Raw genomic sequence first — 20998 nt, 5'->3', positions numbered from 1 at the left:
TCTACAAAACCGTGACCTACAAAACCATGCAAAACGTTCTTCATTTCGGTTATTTTTCCGGTTTTTATTAATTTTTAAAGTTTCTACGAGATCCCAAAAATGTGTGCATCTACACAACAGATGGAAAAACAAAAAAAATATTGTGTATTTACAAGCGTTTACCTGATTTTTTCTTACTCGATGCAGAATTTTTTGATTCAGAAATAATTAATAAGCTATACATACATACATTTTTTTATGGGGCGAGCAACGTCGCCGGGTATCAGCTAGCGTGTGCATATTTTTCGACACAAAAGCACTGTACTTTGAAAGAATTTTGCAGCTTTCTCTAAACATATTGACATGGCACATTTATTAAACATATACAGTAATGAAAGTTGCTGGGTAAGTTCTGAAATCCAGGCATCTGAATCTATACTTTGTATATTGAAAATGAATTTTTATATCTCATCTAAGTTATTTAATTAATATTATGTAGACGTGGCAGTTAGTTCAGAACGCGATCCTCCTATAATCCGGTGATCTTTTAGTTTTACTTTAGGTAATTAGTTGAATATTCCGTCGATAATTTGAGTTGGGGGGGGGGGGAACTCTTGTAAGATATGTTGTATTATTCTTACTTTTATTTGCTTCAACACTTTCTTCTTTTTTTTACTCAGTACCCCTACACGCAGCTGTTATTCCAACATCTCAGACGTTTAACATTGGTGAATCAGCAGTGCTCAACTGTACTGTTTCCGGACATCCAGTTGTGACCATCACGTGGAAGAAAGACAGTTTGCCTCTCACGTCGAACTCCAGGGTTCAGCTCATGTCCCGAGAAGTGCTGCACATTAGTTCTATTAGGAGAGATGACCAGGGAATGTATCAGTGTTTCGCATGGAATGAAGTTGATTCGGCTCAAGGTACAGCAGAACTTCGAATAGGAGGTTAGTGTTATCATTAGTCACAATATGGATCATGTGCGAATAATGTGTTTTAATAAATATAGTATAGTAGCGGTTGATTTTCTTTTTCCTCAACCTGATATTAGAGAACGAAATAATTTTTATCATCTCATCATAGGACTGGGTTCACTTCCCTGTGGAGACTATATAGCAGACTTTTCTCTGCGAGTTTACCTCGGCATAATATCCAGAAAAAAATTTTTGTTTCATTGTACAGCACCATTTGAACTAGTAAAATTTGCTTTAAAATTTTACAAGTCACCGAGAAAGAAAGCTGTTCAAAATAACAATATTTTTCTTTCTTATCTTCCTCACAGTGTTGGCCAATTTAGGCAGTCTGGTGGTTATAATTTATATTTAATGAACGAAATTTGTTCGGATATTATTAGCACTAGACCGACGAAAGCGGTCATTTTCATCGCAAAACTACTTTGACACACGCAAGCGATTAAACCTGAAGTTACCTTAAATTTTCAACAGTTACATCTGTTGAAACTTTATGAATTTTCTCATCTTGTTAAGGCTCATAAGGCTCTCCTCTTGTTAAGGCTATAATATCAATGTTGTTTTGCTAAATAATGTTTTCCTAAAATTTGAATGTTCTAGGTTTCTTAGTTTAGCCGTAAAATGAATTCAACCTAGAACTTCGACCGCTATGGAGGCATTTAACTAATGTGATTGCAAAACATGCAGAAATGAACAGTCTTCTGATACGAACATTTATATTCAGGGAACAGATGATCTATCATTGTGTTTGCTTTTCTGCAGTACCCACGTTTCGTACCATTCAAAGGGAACATTTTTGAAGAAGCTGGTCGTCCTATGTTATTCAATTCAGTTAGTGTTTTATGAGTCTTTGCGTTTTTACTGTATTCTTTGGTGCAATGTAGCATGACGAAAGGAATTTTCATTTTAAAAAATACTATGAAATGCTTGCACATATTAAAGACAGACATTTTTTCTGCCGTATTCATCATAAACCCCTCAAAACATTTTTGACCGCTCTAACAATTCGTGACCAAATAGAACAATTTTTTGAATGGCTGATTACTTCGACTTGATGACTGGCTACTTAAATATCACATTTTCGAAGTTACAAAAAATTGGACGTAAATTTAGCATGTTTTTCTTCGTTATTAATATAAATTTTCAATTAATTAATTTCCAATTAATGTATATTAATTATATTAGTTCAATAAAAATAATTCATAATTATAATTTTGATTGACCTCATGTACCATGTGACAAAAAAAATTTAGGAAAAAATTACATTTGAATTTTTTTTAATTTATTTCTATTCATGGTGAGGAAAAAAAATTCACATAGAAAATCGGAATAAAATTTTTGAAATTTCATATTTGAAAAACCATAAGAAATCAAATTTTATATTGTAAATTTCTTTTAAAAAATACGACACACTCATTAGACTGTTACTTCCAAAAATGTTCATTTCATACAAAAATTTGAATGAAAAGTCACATACGTAGCGACTCTCTCTGCCGATTTATTCCGGCTCATAATTTTTTCCGATGTAAATTCTTCATACTTTTTATTAAAAATAAATATAAATTAAAATTTTTAATTTAATTATTATTTAAATTTTACTTTAATTTAAAAATCATAATGTGAAAGACAAAGGATTTCATTGAAAATCAAAGGATTTTTTTGGATTTCACAAAATCCACATCTTTTGGATCATGTTGGGACGTCATGGGTAGTCAATAGTTCCTTCGGGGGGGCCACGAGTTTGACACTCATGATCTCGATTTTGCCGTGCATGCGAATGCAAACATGTAATTAAATCTCACGTCTCGAGCCATTCTTTTTTTAATGCATCATGTTTAACAAGACATGAATCCCTTACCATTATTAATCTTATAATCGGGGGGATGGTGTCAGATAGTTAGAATAATGATAATACAAGAAATTACTGCTTAGATAAATCGAAAATATTTCAATCAGAAAACACAAAAAATATGTTCTTGAATAATTAAACGCATTGACTCCTGTTTCTTTAATTAAATGTGTAACTTTGGGTATCAAGTTGTGTTTCGATGGTTTACCACTCTGTCACTGAGAGACAAGATTCTCATCATCTAATTGAACGAGATAGGCGAACATCATCAACATGTTGTTTTTCAGACGTTGTTTGGGACAAGCTTTGTAAATAGCTACAAATGTCTAGCAGCGAGAAAGTAATATTTGGTTTATTTCGCGTATTCCCGCCTTCGAAACAGTACAGCAAAGAAGGAATGTCTAATTTTTGTACAATAAAATATTCCACGCATACGGTAGGGATACGAGAAGTTTAATTTTTCCGACATCGCCTACAAATTTCTAGATTAAAAGGAACAGAATATTATTTTAGAAGACGCATAATCATCCCTTATATATCTCGACAACATCTCGAAAAGGATTTGAACTTTCTTCATTGTTTCGTACTAACCGTGAGATACAGGGTGTTTATAACTAAAGTTCCCATGTACTCTGAGTAATTAGTTTTTCCCAAAAATTACTTATCCGAATACAGCCAAATTTTCAGGATATCTTAATGAGACCATGGAAGAGAGATTCGTGTAATAAAAGATCAATTTTTGATCACAGGGTGAAAACGTGATGTTTGTCCATTGCATTTTCTTTTTTCTCCGTGGTCCATAACAGCGTATATACCAAGTTTTTCAAAGAAATACGTACACCAGAACGGGTGGTACATAGGTCTGAGCACTGTGAGTATACTGATGAGCACTACATAGGTCTGATCAGTGTCAGTATAATGACGAGCATCACAGAGGTCTGCACAGTGTCATATAGGTCTGATCAGTGTCAGTATATTGACGCGTGCCCGAGTGGCATGGTGGTAAGATGCTCGTCTACCATCGTGAAGGTTGTTGTCAGGGTCCCGGGTTCGAACCCAAGGGAGGATATCGATAACATATTTTCCCTAACGAACTCGAGGCGACCACCGATAGACAGCGCCTTCACTTCGAACCCATCTCACTAATGGCAGTAAATTGCAATATAGCGATATGGCCAGAGTTGTTGTTTGGTGAAGTAGTATATTGACGCGCATCACAGAGTTCTGAGCAGTGCCATATAGGTCTGATCAGTGTCAGTATATTGACGTGCCATATAGGTCTGATCAGTGTCAGTATATTGACGTGCCATATAGGTCTTATAGGTCTGAGCAGTGTCAGTATACTGATGAGGGGCTACATAAGTCCGAACAGTGTCATATAGGTCGGAAGCTTACAGGAATTACTCTCTTGAAACTGAAATATAGGTCTGAACAGTGTCAGTATATTGACGTGCCATATAGGTCTGGCCAGTATATTGACGTGCCATATAGGTCTGAGCGGTGTCAGTATACTGATGAGGGGCTAGATAAATCTGAGCAGTATCATATAGGTCGGAAGCTTACAGGAATTCCTCTCTTGAAACTGAAATATAGGTCTGAACAGTGCCAATATATTGACGGGCGCCACAGAAGTCTGAGCAGTGCCATATAGGTCTCATCAGTGTAAGTATACGGATGAGGTTCTACATAAGTCTGAGCAGTGCCATACAGGTCTGATCAGTGTCAGTATACTGATGGGGGGCTACATAAGCCTGAGCAATAGCATATATGTTGGAGCACTCTCAGTATACTGACGGGCACTACATGGGTTTGAGGAGTGCCCATATATCTGAGCAGTGTCACATAGGTCTGAGAAGTGCCACATAGGTATGGGTAGTGCCCATATGTCTGAGCAGTGTCACATAGTCCTAAGTAGTGTCAGTATACTTATGGGCGCTACATAGTCCTGAGTAGTTTCAGTATACTGACACTGCTCAAACTCGTGTAGTGCACGTTCTGGTGGACGTATTGCAGTGAAATCTGGTATATACGTTTTCCTTTTTCCTTTAGTCCATGTAGCGTATATACCAGTGAAATCTAGTGTGTACGCTATATGGATTAAAATAAAAAGAAAAACGCAATAGAAAACGTCACTTTTCACCTGGTGGTAAAAGTTAAATTATTTTTGTTGCATAAATCTCTATCTTCTTCCATGGTCTCATTAAAATATACTGAAAACTCGGCTGTGTATTTGAGAAAAACTACCCAGAGAACGGGAATTCTAATTATAAACACCTTGTACATTGTCACGGTGAGAAAAGCTTTAGCAGTTCAATTAACGAAATATACGATCTGTCTGGAAACCGAGTTTAAGGCAGAAACAGCCGTCTCCAATTGCAGATATTTTAGTCGAAATACCAGTTTCGGTCTTTATTAGCCATTCGAAAATTCTCTGGATTCCGGTTTAATTTCCCTTCCATTGCATAAAACGACCATGATGTGGCAAAATGCACCAGGCGGAAGAGAAAGGTTAGACAAGTTACTTAACGCAAGGCATAATTCACTCGAAACTTTTCCTCTCTCCGTCCCAAAATGCCTCATTTATACGTCACGGATGGAGATTGTCGTAAATACAATGAGAGGCATAATTACCACCCTTCTGAATCCGGTTAATTTTAATATCATCTATTAAAAGTGATCGCGTTATTGATCGACATCGATATTTGTCGAGAATGACTGCACTTGTGTCAGCTCCCTAGCGCTAACTAGCTGACCTAAATAAAAGAGAACGTCCATTTATGAAGCTTTATGTAGAGGAAATTAATAGACGTTATCTTGTGGAAGATATGGATTCATAGATCATGGCGCTACATAAAACACATGAAAAGAAGATTATTCACCAAATGTTGCGTTAAATAATAAAAATTATGTTCGTTTGTTTTATAATAACCATCAATTCATAACGATTGCAAAGAAAGGTAAGTATGGAAGAATCCAGACTACTCCCCCACAGATTTTGCTTTAAAGGTACAGTCGACGTTCATTATAACGACTACCATCGTTTCACTGCAAATGAACGTTATATTTGGAGGCCGTTATATCGAACGTTCAAGAAAATGTACTTGAGAGAATCCCACATTTAAATAGACTAAAAAAAATATCTTATTCATTTTGCTTAAATGTAAGCAGTTGCAATGAAAATGCATCAGCTTAGAAAAATACCGTAAGTCCGATATACGGGGTGATTATAAAAAAACTATCCCGACACTAACTATTATACCATTCACAGAAACTGAATGAAATTTTGGCATAAGGTATTTTGAGGTTTGCGCTCAAGAATGATATGGAAAACAACAGTGTCACTCTAACAGTTACGGTTACAGTGAGAAAATTTCGAAAATATCAAATGGCAACACCAAGTTTTTTGTATTGTAATGCGATCTCCATGCTGAAAAACACTAAATAGCGTTGGAATGGCACCTGTAGCACGAAAATCCCCGGAGCTAGGCAAGGAGAAAGTAAAAAGGACTTTGCCGTGCACCAGAGCATTAATGTTCGTTTAATTCGTCACACCGTTTCTTCGGCTGAGATCCCAGCCTGATTAGTCCTCCACAAGGTCATGTGGAAAATTTGTGAAACACAATAAAATGCTTTATTTTATGCTGCTTCTCTGTCCTTATTGGTTGTTCTCACTTTTAGCCTATCTACCGCCGGTGATTTTCATGCTACCGTTGCCGTTCGAACGCTATTTAGAGTTTTTCACAATGGAGATCACATTCCAATACAAAAAAAACTTGGTGCTGCCATTTGATATTTTCGAAATTTTCTCACTGTAACCGTAACTGTTAGACTGACACTGTTGTTTTCCATATCATTCTTGAGCGCATACATCAAAATACCTTATGCCAAAATTTCATTCAGTTTCTGTGAATGGTATGATAGTTAGGGGCCCATATGTCGGGATAGTTTTTTTTAAAATCACCCTGTATATCGAGTACGTCTTATAACGAGAATCTCACTACAACAATTTTAAAGATACAAAAGTATTCGGTTATAGCGAGTTGAAAACTAAGAAGCATTCGCTATAACGTCACAAAAAAAAATTCTCGAAAATATCAGTTTTTTCCTTCTCTCTTTCTTCAAGAAAGGAAAAAGATAAGATGAAGATAAGATAAAGGTAAAATAGATAAAGGTAATTTCATTGAGGCACCTTCATTAAGATAACAAAGAATAGGTACCAAACTTTTGTATCCCTTTCCCTTACTGTTTTTGGTCTTCCACACTGAACACATGGGGTATTTGATTATTTTATTTCCAACTTTGTCTTTTTCACTAACTAAGAGATCACGGTACCAAAGAACTTGCAGCTCTAAGCCACGTTTCCGAATAACAGAAAAAATCGTGCAAAAAAAGAAGAAAAAAATTCCGATAAACGGAGCAATGTTAAAGGATTTCGTTTTCATTTTTGTCGCACCATGGTCATTTTCTGCACACGAGGGCTAATTAGAACGGGACCTACAATTTATTGCCGATTCAGAACGGCAGGATGATTTTTTGATACTCATCGAGAGGTTAGAATGTTAACGGTCCATGGCAGGGAGTAACGATATAATAACATACAATTTTAATTGTTCTGTCGGTCGTCTGAATCGCTTTGTTAATATTAAATACTAGATGTCTTAAAAATCAACAACCGTGGTACCAAAGATGAATTCCATGGCTAGGGTTATGTTGATTCGGTAATATCAGAAGGTAAAGCAGCGATTTTCTACAATTTTATAATCTAACAGAGCAAAAATGAGATATCCGCTTATAACGAGAAGTCCGTTAAAATGACAATTTTCCTCGTGATTCTGAACTGTTATTATAAACGTATTTTCACTTTAATTGAAAAAAAAAATGTTGAAATCAATTTAAAATGAATTGCATTCACGCACGTATGTGCCCGAATTCTCCAATAGCAAATTGGAGAAGTCAAGGTCAAATGAAATTTCTGTAAACCAAAAACAAGTTAATTTTGTTAATTTCTTTGATGAAAAAAAGGAGGTGGGGAAGAGCTGAATTAGAACGTTGTATTGAAATTAATAATCTTTGTAAGTTCATATTGTGGATGAAAACATCATATTGGATGAATAGAAAAAAAAAATTGGGACTTATTGTACTGGTCGTTATGATGGGACGGTCATAATAACCCATGGTCATTATAAAGAAAGTTGAATGTATAGTTCAAAAATGTGAAAAACATGTGTGATACGATTAATTCTATACACAATGATGCCTAATTTATATCCCTCAGATGTACCACCGTACTTGCTTTCTGCTTTTCCTGATACAGTCGTATATCCAGGTGAACCAGTGTCTCTGAAATGCGTGTCTTCAGGGAATTCTATCCCCGTGGTAACGTGGTCCCTGGACGGTGAACCAATCAGCTACCGCGTTCCACGAATACGCTTCGGTGATGCAGTATCTTCCCAGGGGCACGTCTCTAGTTACCTGAACATAAGCGAGGCTCGAACCGAAGACAGCGGCGAGTACAGGTGCCACGTTCAGAATGACGTTGGCAGCGTATGGCATTCAGCTAGACTCAACGTTTATGGCCCTTTGTTCGTCAGGTCATTCATAAACACGTCGGCTGTGTCTGGTCGGGACCTCACCCTGAAGTGTCCGTTTGGTGGATTTCCAATCCAGAGTATAACGTGGAAAAAAGGTCAAGTATTATCTTATTTAAAATGATAAAAAATGATTGTTTATCCGAATAACTTCTGTGTTTCTCTGTCACCTATTTATATCATTACTTAATGATCATATACATACATGAATACCAATTAATGTTTACCAATTGCAAGTTTTGAACTTCAACAGCTTTGATTTTTCTAACAAGTCCGTAGCCTCTTCAAGTTTTGCATAGGGACCTCTGTTGATGTCTTAGATACGTTTTCGTCATCTTCATGAGAGGATTCAATATGTGACATTATCTTCTACTTCTTCACCGATGTCCGCATCCTTTTTTTCAGAGGTGGAAAAAGTCTGTGAGCCTCATCTCGACATGGTTAAAATGCTACTAGGCTATTACATTAGAATCCCAAAATAAACGAAATATAATGCTATAATGACTTGAATTTCCAACACATTTTATCAGACAAAAAATAGTAATCCAGCACTCTAGCTTTTAAACATTCCGTTTGTGGAGTATGGGCATTGGATAATCAAATACCCATATAAACTTTCGTATTTCCTAAATAGTGTTGCATCATTGCATTGTTCATTGGCAGGTAATTTACGGTAATGACCTTCATCTAAAATTCGGTAAAAATAACTGCCAACGGAAAGACAAAAGCAAGTGTGTGGAACAAGCAATGAAACCATTGCTTCCTACGTAGATTCAGGTTCTGTCGGTTGTGGAACTTTTTTAATGCGCCAATGTGTTATATTTTCTCTGGAAAGAATCAGTAAACCTTGCAAAAAAGAAAAGGATGACAAAAAGTTGGTCAGGAATTCAGAGAAAATATAAATTTTGCAAATGACACATCTAGATAAAACTCCGAATCATCCAAATAATTAGGAAATAAATCAAATTAAGTAGGAAATTTCAATATTTAATTATATAGGAAACTCAAGGGGAATTACTGAAATTAATAGAATTATCCGAAAATTCGAATTAACCAAGTTCGCCTGCACGCCGTGACCCAAACCGGTGGATACAACGATGATCAAGGTCAACCATCAAAGGGAGGAAAAACAATTCGAGAATTAATCTTACAAATAATCTGTTAGAGGCGCGTGTCTTCAGCCCTACAGATTTAAAGACTGTAAGCAGTTGGAATTGGTTAAACCCGAGCTTATGTAGTCGTATTATTGGACATTTCAATAGCGTCCTCGAAAATACACGAACAAAAGTTCTTCAAGTTTTGCCGCATTTGCATCTCATCATTATCCTTTCTCTGAAACAGAAGATTGAAAATGGCGAGGAATTATCGACTTGGATATCTCTCCCTATCCGCCGAAGTAAATATCTCTGGAACCGAAGCTCTATTGTCTTGAGATTACAGCAGCCGCGTATAAAGACTTCAGCATCCCATCCCTCGTATTATTCGATTCGGAGGAATTGGAATCACGAACGAATTCAACTCCAAAAGCTTCCTATTCATTTTGCGTCCAAGACGATTGAGACAATATGGCGTCTCGAACAAAAGGCATCTGCCATGAAAATTAAAACAAGATAAATAATTTGACTGACACATCAACAAAACAAATTAATCAGCCCAAATCAAGAAAACATTCTGAATTAGTTTAGTCTGTATCCACATGAGCTTCAGAATTTCCCGAAAATATTAGTGAAAATCTCGACTGACGTATTTATTTCGAAATGCATTAGACCGGGAGGATCTTCAACCCGTGGCCTTCGGAGCTGAATGCCATGGTTCGCCCACCATTTTCAGGAAATAGTTGCTTTACATAGAAAGACGGGAATTGTGTATGTAAAATACCGAAACAAAAATTCGCTAAATCGCTCTGGCCACTGAAATCTGTATTGCTCTATTTAGAACTTCGAGACACTTTCAAGATACAATAGCAACGCTGTGCATTTGATACGTTAAAAGTGACGTCGTAACGAATTCGGGGGACCCAAAGCCATAATATTTTCTGATATCTATGATTTCAAACATTTCAAGAGAAAAAAATTCGGCATCCAGAAAGTATTGTACACAATTTCAAAACTTACAGAAATTCTAGAAAACACATTGATGAAAGAAATAAATTCAAAATTATTGAAAAAAATCATTTCAATGAATACAAATTTATGATTAATGAAAAAAATAGTTATAGAAAAAAAAATATAGGGACATATTAAAGAAAATATATTTTCTATTGTTTGATACGTTCGATTCCCAGAAAACAATGGGTAAATACTTTAAATACCTAGGTTACAGAGAAGGTTATAAATGCGGTTATTATGCATAATATCATAAAAGTGTGTATGTGTATAATCGCCAAGCATTTCAGTAAGTTTGATAAGTTTCCCTAAATTTATCAGTTTTACCAGCGCCTTTCACTTTTACCTTTTTCTGCATAGTATTCAAGTGTCGTTGGTAAATATAATGAGTACTAAAAATTATTAGTTTTACCGTGAATTATGCATGATACCCACGCTTCGCGTCGTTGGTAAATATGATATATCGTACAATATGATGTACTATACTATACATGATAATCCATACATGTATGTGTATCATTATATCTATTATATCTGCAATTAGTCCCACAGAATTTCTGAAAGGATTAATTGCAGAATTACTGAAAAACTATATTTGCAGAATTACTGAAAAACTATATTTGCAGAATTACTGAAAAACTATATTTGCAGAATTACTGAAAAACTATATTTGCAGAATTACTGAAAAACTATATTTGCAGAATCACTGATAGAAATAATTTCAGAATTATTTAGATTAGTTTCAGGTTTATTAACAATAATAATTCATGAAAAAAGTTAAGAATTGGTGACAGAAATAATTTCATAATTAATGAAAATGTGAAATCAATGAGAAAATAATATCGGTGTTATTAGGGAAAATTTAAGAATTAATGAAAAAAATAATGAATTTAAAAAATTGGATTCGGTGGAAGAAGTTATTAAAAAGAGATAAAAATTCAAATTTGATGACATTAATAATTTTAGAGTGAATAAAGTGTTCAATAATTTGGGGGAACGTTGTTTGACAACGTGAAAGACTTGGTGGCCGACGGGCTTCATGAAAAGTTTCAACTTGGTAGAGAAAAAATTTCTCAAAGGTTGAAAAGCTCTGCATTATCCCTTTAAGACCCGTGCATTTATATTTCACAATTTTCCAAATGTTTTTGCATCTTTGATGTCCAAAAAATGCATTTAAAACATAAATGTCCGCAAATCTTTATTTTTTAAATCTTTCCAATTTTTTTGTTTGGTGAACAAATAAATAACTTCGTTCAAATTTTCTAAGCCAAGATGGTGCAGGGTATATTCATCCTGACAGAATTTTTTTTCCAGAATATTACTGATAAATTTTACGTAATAATTTATACTTTCCCTACAGACCCTTTCTTCTAGGAGCCTTTAAAAACCCCAGAAAGTTTAAGTGCTGCCCTCTGATGAAAGCCCCCCCCCCCCAAAAAAAAAAAGTTCATAAATATAAAGTTCATATTCACCATATATGAACCGACTCAAAACTTGCATGAGCCTTCAAGTCAGGGCTTAGGTCTCCGATGTAAAAAAAAAATCTGAAGTGAAAAAAGCAACCATCTCATATGTGTGGGACGGACCATTGTCTGATAGGGTTAGACAGAACCTTCTGATGTAGAAAGAAAGATAATATAATTGATAAGAGTGCGCAATATATATAACTTCTCATTTTCATTCATATTACTCAGGGGGAATCAATCTACCTTTAGATCACAGGCAGAAAACGAGCACGCCCGGAATTTTAACGATCCAAAATGTTCAGAGAGCTGCGGATGAAGGAGAATACACGTGCATCGCAAGGAGCCCTGATGGACACGTTGCATCCGGATCGACTAATGTTTCAGTCGTTGGTAAGGCATTTTAATGAATTATCAAGAACTATCGAAAATCCATGTTGTTTAATGAGATTTTGTGCATATAGTTACAGAGTTTGTCTGAAAGAGCGTTTACCAAAATTTATGATATCGAATGTACCATCAAGGTAGTCGATTACAATATAGGATCATAGTGTTTCGAAGGCACTGAGGAATTACCTGTGAATATGGGAGTATCTGAAAAGATACCACTCATTCTACATCAAATTAAATACAAACCAAACTCGCTATCAAAACACTCTCCGGATATTGATGAGACAAGCTTTTCTTTCAAAAGTTCGTCTTAGCCTTAATATCTAGAGAGACGTCCTCCTTTTATTTGATTTGGGCTGAGAAAGTAACACCTATATCTAAAACACAGGGCATTCGGAAAGGAACTCCTAAACTTGGAAGAGTAGTGATAAGGATATTAGCAATTTTTTATGCAATGCGCACAGTCAGATGCATTTCCATTGGGCCGTCAGAAAATTATAAAGAGTTATATAATTTTTAAGTCACATACAAAAATTTTCCCCAATAGATTTCGCCATTGTCTAGAAGAACACGGAATTAAAACAATTTCAACAACCACCTGCTATATTCCACATATCCTTTTCCACCGCTACCAACTCTAGTCGTATTACCATGCAGCAACTTAGTTCCAGTTGAGTTGGGTCTGAAATTTTTCTCTCAAGAGAAAATCACGTGAAAACATCTGTCCTGATCTTGGAAGGAGGGCTCTTTTGGCAAGAGCATATTTATCAGTGGTCACCTCAAGTCCTATGCGGAAAGAAGTTTACTTTGCCGTTTTCGGGAATGAACACACGGTCCTGGAGGACGGCTTCGCGGCTTTAAACAATAATCTTACCACTGCGCCACTCTCGGACATTCCGGATACCTCTAACAATGTCTCCCCCTGGAGCGCATATCGTTTTCTTCCCTTTTGTCAGGAACATGAATGTGGAAATTTTCTCAAAAAATTGGAAAACGACCCGTCAATTTTTAATGTACCCTTTGAATTCGTGTTTAATTTTCCTAAAGTAGCGCTTGGCAAATGTGTTTCATTAGAAAACACACATTCGCATTTCTGGGAACCAGCTGATAAACCAAAAAAGGGAAGATTTTCACAATCATGTCACTGACAAAGCGGGGAGGGGTTAGCAATAGATTGTGGATATTGAAGGTGAACCTCATTTTAAGACGCTATGTGATCGTCTTGCTGGTTTCTCATCGTGAAGACAACAGCAATGGTCAGCTAAAGTGGTTTTTGTTTTTGTTTTCCAACATCGTGCGGCGTGCATGCGACCTAGTCTACTTTTTGTAAAATTATCCACATAGACCAAGCAGATCCTTAACAAGATACATGATACATAACATGCAAATTCAGACATCTGTCATTTCAACTTCAAAATATGGACGAGAATTACGTATAGAGTATTACGTACAGTGAGCACACTCAACACGTGCTCTTGCATGTAACCAATTCGTTAGAAATTCCCCAGAGGAATGTTTACGAGAGGTGATAGGCTTCTGTAAAACAGTAGTATCTCTAAATTCTGGGGGAATGACTTTCAGTGTAAACTACGAGAAAACGTTTAACCACGTTTCTAAAACTTATTACGGTTCGCGATTTAATACCTCTGCAATAAAAGTTTAGTGAATTTTTTCCAAACCACTTTCAAAGTTTTGTATTCATTAATTTATTTCGGAGGGTGACAACTAGTATTATTTCATAAAATCCAGTAATCTTCTAAAATTTCCATCAGGAATCAGAATCCATCCCCCACGCCAGCTGCGGCCTGTGTGTAGTCATTTTAAAGATAATGAGCATAAATAGCTGCACAACGCCATTTTTGTGCAAATTCGGCATGATCCGACCACCACACAATGGTGGAATTTGTAGTAAACTATTTTAATTACTTTTCTTTTTCACGTGTTATGCGAGTACTTTTGCATAGGCACTGAAGGAGGAACTTTTTATTAAATCTTATATCATCAATTTCAAATTCTAATTTTCGGTTAAATGTCATCGGCAATAGGAAAACTTTGTTTGACACGAGCTCAGTGTTTTTCCCGGCAGCATTTACACACGATTCTTTAGGATGTTTTATAAGAACATATGTATGTACAGTAAGTTTTTTTCTCATTATTTGTGATGTTTTCTCTCGCAGTGGCTCCAGTGATTGACGCTCAGTTATTTCCTGACACACTGACGGCGAGCGACGGCGCGAGAACCAAGATATTGTGCAGCGTGCCCATTGGCGATCCGCCAGTCTCTTTGCGTTGGTTGAAAAATGGCTTCCCTTTCTTGGGGACAGGGCAGGTTACGATCCAGCGTCTTGAAGATTCCTCCATATTACTGTTTCGGAAAGTTAAAGCCAGCGATCGGGGAAAATACACTTGCGTGGCCACGAATGCTGCGGCTTCCACAAACATGACTACGAATTTTATTGTAAATGGTAATATCCCAGACTTACACATACATATATATACACATGGAAAGAAAAATCATTATTTGTGTAGCTCTATGATAAATTATACGTCAAAATGATGAAAAGACCACATCTTTGGTCATGCTGGTATGGTTCCATGGTTATGTTCGTTTGTATAATATTCGGGAACATAAAAATACGAGAAATATATTTCTTTGACTTTGAATAAGCAAGAAAAATTTAAGATATCAATAACTCTCATATATATGAAGTGGGGTCGTACCTTTTAACATGATAAAAAAAGCCTCAAAACCTACACTTTAATAAAAATTTCATTGCACATCTTCTTTAACCACTAATTTACTTACAATTGCGTAATACATTTATATACTCTTAACCCTATGAACCAAAACTGGCTATTAAACATTTTTTATTTGATTAATTTGTGTTTATTGTACCTCAAAATGCCTCTTAGAAACAAAATTTCATTAAAAAATTAATTAATCAATTCTAGTCTGTATCTTTACTGGTACCCCGTTGGAGTTGGTTTCACATCTGTGTACCTCATGTCTTAACTTGAAAAAAGAATCACTAAAAATGATTTAAAACCATTCAAAACCGTTAAAACCTCCGGAGCGAAGAGGATAAATGAGATCCATTCATAAATACTTGATTAATGAAGAAAATACTGCTTTTCTAATTTTTAATTTAAACAATACTGAGTCATTAAAAAGTTTCAATCTTTCACCACATTAGATGAACAGAACATTTTGTTTTAAATTTTGAATCAATTTTTTTTCATATCCATGCTATGCTATGGACGTGACATTACTTTTTTTTCTCTATGATTAAAAATTTGGGGAATAATAAATTATATAGATATGTACAATATCGGGCCAGCATAGCATATTATAAAGAATAGAAAATATGTATGTCAATAGTTGATAAGGTTTTGATCCAGTTTTATCACGTCTCCTGATGATGCCAACCATTAGTGTTGGGGGGAAACTTCGAATCCGAACAAACAATTTTCATCATATGTATGCCAAGTTTAAAATAACTAGATGTTTAAATAATATTTTTATTGATATTTGTACAACAGGATTAGTTTTTGAGAATTTTTGACTGTTAAAAGCATGCGATGAGTTAATGATTTTTTTTGTATGGTAACGTTTGCAACCATTGATTCTTTTAAAATTTATATCCAAGTGACTAGTTTATATTACTCATCTTCAAATCATTTACCTGAATCGTAATTACCTTCAAAACAAGAGAAGTAAGTCTTAAATAAGATGTTCAAAAACACAATTTATATGGTAAGTAAAGTTAGTAAAAACATACTATGAAGAAATTGTGTGAACTTTTACGATATAGTGATTTCAAGCTTACAAAGAGCTCAGATATGTTGAAATAAAAAAGCCATTACTATAAATGATTTTCAGTTGTGATACTTCAAATGAATAAATATATCAAAATAATAATTCAGAAATTTAATGCTCTTCGATCGAATAGCTTGAACTTATTTATTAATTATAGAAATAACACGATAATGAAAGTGCAGAGAAATATGTTGATAACAATATCAGTATGGAAATAGGAATACTTGAATCAAAAAGCATTTGGACCATCTTAATCCTTTTTTTATCAAAAACGGCAGTCAAAATAGAAGATTCACAGACAAAGAAGGCTTGAAAATTATATAACTTTGAACACCCGTTCATTTTCAGAATTTTCACATTTTTATTTCTAGCGATGATTGTGAATATATCATTGTTTTTATTCAAATTCAGTGCCACCGTCCTGGACTTCGGAACCCATAAACACATCAGTAGTTCTAGGAAATGGGGTATCTTTGAACTGCTCAGCTGAGGGTTATCCTTCACCAAGCATTGTATGGCGTAAAGCAAGAGGTAAGGAATTCAAAGCAATTTATTGTCTGAGTGCTAGAGCACATTCCAAGTTTTATTTTTTTTGTAGCCAAATTTAATTTTCAATCATATTAATTTCAATACATTCGACTCTCGAGCATTTATAGATTCGTCCTTTACCAGCGGTCAAGTTGAATTCAGGAATGTTTCATCAAAACTGCCGGAATTGAATCGTAATCTACGGTTAAGTTTAGAAATTATATCAAATAGATATCAAAATAGATAGATATCAAAATATAAATAGATATCAAATGTGTTTTCCGCAAAAATAAAGATTTTTTTTCTGTGTTGGTTGAATATTTCAAAAAATTATTAAGTGGGGGGGGGGGATAAGAAAAAATATTTTTATATCGCTTCCAATTAAAATAATGTTCAATTAGAAAGGTATGATCCTCGTAAAGGTGATGAAAATGGAGGATTTCAATTGCACACGAATATCTCAATGGATTTTAATTTACTTGTTACAAAATTATATTTTCGGTAGAATGAAAAAGATTAGGGATTTTACTAATCGATATTTTTCTTTATTCAGTTTCGTATAAAACTAATTTTTTCATTTTACCCAATAAACATTTTGCGAGTGTCCAACTATCACAGAAGAACTCTTTCTTTGCCGATATTCTTCTATATTTTACTTTAATTTCAAAATGCACCCCCCAGGGTCCACTATATCGGTTTCGGGCACTTTGTTGTAACTATCGTATATTATAAAACGTGTTTTAAAACTACAAGAACAACGCATTAAAAAAAAACTTCAAAAAATATTCACCGTCAATTTTATAATAATTACTGAGAATTTTCTTTTCCTAATAGATCAATATACGTATCATTTTCATTCTATTTTTATCTGCTTTACGTCCATGAATTACTTTTTTCCAAGGAAAATACTATCAAATTTTCAACTTACACAATTGAATAACTTACACAGTATGCTCTGCACGGATCCCTTGAGCTATTATATAATGGTAATATGTTCTTGTATATTGTGTTTGTGTTTTATGTGTATTTTGTTTTTTTTTTTTGTTTGTACTACTGCACTTATGTTGTGTTGTATATGTGTGTATAATAAATTCAAAAGTTAAATGATATGAAATATGTGTCAGTACGAGATATCTTTACTATTAAAATACATTAGTTTGATTCTTACACATGCATGATAATTTGAAATATAATTATAATTTACTATCTTTATCACCTATAATTTCTTGACTCTTATTATTCTTGATTAAGTCTCAAATATGCACGTCTAATTTCTTCATGATTCTTTTTGAGAAAAGTTTATCAATTCTAAAACTTATTCTACTCCCTTATTATAACCTCACATAAACTTTCTGACTTATTGTGCATGTTCGTATCAGTTATTTACTTATATAGGATGAAAACGTAAGTCCGTTTGAGTTTAAATAACTCGTGAAAATACTTTTAAAAAATACGTTATAAAAATACTTTCGCTTACAAAAAGTATCCAAGTACAGTCGACATGCCTCTTATTAAAACCCCGGGTAGCATCATTAAATTATCATTCGGATATTGCTATCTCTTTCCAAATAACGGAACGAACCAATATCATAACATGGGAAATATCTAGTACATTATTATCGGGACTTTCATATAATGTCATCAATTCTTTTGCACATTCTGAAGCAAGGGTTCAACCAAAACTATTTTTCTCCATGCACGTGTTATATCAGGCTATGTAGACTATGTAGGAGGCTAGAAAATGTCCCGTCCCTTCCCCCCCCCCCGTAGGCAAACATGTCCGTACTTACGTACATTACGTACTTAACGTCGTAATCAGTCTGTAGTATTTACTGAGATCCATGTACGCGTGGACCTGCTTCTGCAATAGCCTTCATATATAGGGGAAAAAATGGTGATTAAATTTGATAATAAAAGAAGTTGTCTCAAAGTTTTATTCGGTATTTTACTCGAGCGCACAAAAACAGACGTGACAGTCTTTAGATAGCAAGATGGTATAAAACAGTAAGAAAGCAAAAGTCGTTTTGTCTACTGTGAACAGACAGCTACTTCCGATGACATGTGTGCAGTGCCGTCTTAACGCATGGGCTCAGCCGGGCACGGCCCGGGGCCTCAAGAGAAGAGGGGCCTCAGAAAAATTAGTAGAATTTTGCGAGAATTTGCTTGTTAGGGCCTCAGAAAAATCACTTGGCCCGGAGGCTCTTGATGTTGTTAAGACGGCCCTGCATGTGTGTCCGTCGGAATATCCGCTCATGCCGCAGTTGAAGACCAGCAATATGTGATCTTTCAAGGAGATGGTGTTCTGTGCCATTTCCATTGTGATGTTTGTGATATCTTGCAAATCTGATTACGAAAATGGACAGGTAATGTTGGGTATGATGATCGCCAACTGCTACAATGAGCTCCACATTCCTGCGAATCAACTCAGTTAGTTGAAAGACATGGCATGAGTTTACGTAATTGTAAAATTCTGCGATCGCACGTCACATAATATGTCTTAAATAAAATCTCGAAACCGCTTCCGTCATTTGCAAAAGCATCCTGCATTTTGGTTTAAAAAAATCACACACACTCATAGAAAAAATCCAGAAGATTATTTAAGCTTTTTCTTTAACAAATGGAAGAAATTCGATCGAAAAGTTTGGTATAATTTTGCTTACGCTAGTATATACGGTAGAAAAAGGAATTCTCGATTATTCTCTTTTCTGTCGTATTTTTAGCTGATAAGATGTTGAGGATGTAATACTGTGTATAATTGGAATGTCGATATACAATAACCAGTAAGAAATTCGGGTAGACGATTTAATACAATAAATTGAAAAGCGCACGATGGGATTTTTTTATTTTATGGCATTGGAAAAACTGTATCGAAATGACATTAAATAATTATTAACTACCTGAAGTCAAATGAAAGAGAGTAATATAAATATCCACTCGATAAAAAATCACGCTAAATACCACGTTAAAATTAATTGCTTTCACGGTCCCCGGTGAATATATGTGCAGGACTATTTGCATATTGGAATAAAGTTTTGTTTCTCAAATTACCGAAATTAAACCACTGGCTTTAACTGCAAAATTTATTCTATTTATTTTACTGCTGAAATATATAATTTCAATAAAAGGAAGGCAAGTTTAAGCTATAATTTTTTTCTTTCTAAATACTGTAAACTATGAATATTTCTTCGGAAATAATACTATTCGTACAGAATCTTTATACCGTATCTATTTTAAATGGTGATATCTTATATCCGTAAATGAAATAAAGTAAGCTAATTTGAAAACCAAAGCATCTGCACATTTGTGTGCGTTGAATTTTTCAGAGGAAAAAATTCTACCAATCAGCATAATGAAATGCACAACTGCGTGGTATTTAATTAATTCATGAACATAAGAATTAACGCGTGCGAAAAAGAAGATGCAATGGCTTCCTATAAGTGCATTTAAATTGAATTAGCTTAACAATAAAATTAATATTTTTATGATAAAAATTCATTCGTCTGAATACCCAAGTACTTTTTTAAGAGAACCGTGCTTTGTTATTCAACGAGAAATTGTTCTAGGTGATATACTTTAATTTCTGTTAATAAATCCTTCAATAACATCTAACAGAAAAGAGCCCACGTTAGTTAAAAACAATTTTTAGAAATGAATATTCTTAAGAGCGAAATACAATCATTTTGATTAAATTTGCTTTGAAAAGAAGCGCTGTAATTTCGGAACTCATACCAATCGAGAAAGAAATCTGAAGATGGATGCAACATTTATATTATATGTTGTTGCATCTGAAAAGGCACTAATAAATTCGTTTAGGGACATATAGAAAGGGAGAAATATATAAGGAGAATTATATTTCGATAATACAGTCATACCTCGAGAAAAGAGTCTCTGGGCTTCGTTCTGAGTCACGATCAAAACATATTCGCATACTGCTTTGGCTCACGAGCAAACATTCGACTTACGAGCGTGAAATGTATGAAAAAAGCTTTTAGAGCGACACTCTAATTAGCTCGGGTAGATTTAAAAAGAGATAAAACCGACGGCAATTGTTGAACTGCTTTTTAGGAAGCGCCTGGAGAAAATTTTCAACCGTATCAGCCATCTTCTTAGCGTCCTGCTCATTCTGTACAAAGCCAGCTTTTGACTTCTGATTTTTAAATATTATTCTTGAGTTTCATAGATAGTCAGTGCCATGTCAACGCATGAGTCAACCCGGGCACTACCCGGGGGACTCAAGAGAAGAGGGGTTCCAGAAAAATAAAAAGTAGTTGAATTTTTCGATAATTCGCGTGTCAAAAAATCATT

General features: G+C 34.8%; 1 protein-coding gene across 4 annotated transcripts in view; it reads left to right on the top strand.

Moving 5' to 3' along the window:
* LOC149078990 (cell adhesion molecule Dscam1-like) overlaps positions 1 to 20998 on the top strand; it is a 134843-nt gene that overhangs the window by 56737 nt on the left and 57108 nt on the right. For all 4 annotated transcript variants that reach the window (XM_089241234.1, XM_089241236.1, XM_089241235.1 and 1 more), the window contains exons 7-11: positions 660 to 929; positions 8078 to 8488; positions 12190 to 12351; positions 14526 to 14813; positions 16577 to 16696. In XM_089241234.1, coding sequence (XP_089097360.1) covers positions 660 to 929; positions 8078 to 8488; positions 12190 to 12351; positions 14526 to 14813; positions 16577 to 16696 — 1251 coding nt within the window. The remainder of the gene's footprint in view (positions 1 to 659; positions 930 to 8077; positions 8489 to 12189; positions 12352 to 14525; positions 14814 to 16576; positions 16697 to 20998) is intronic.

The sequence above is a fragment of the Pholcus phalangioides genome, unplaced genomic scaffold (assembly GCF_987345545.1).
Source record: "Pholcus phalangioides strain wild (caught in Gottingen) unplaced genomic scaffold, Ppha-v1.0 ptg000013l_1, whole genome shotgun sequence".
NCBI lineage: Eukaryota > Metazoa > Arthropoda > Arachnida > Araneae > Pholcidae > Pholcus > Pholcus phalangioides.
The sequence above is the reverse complement of the archived record's forward strand: the minus strand, read 5'-3'. Positions and strand labels throughout refer to the sequence as shown.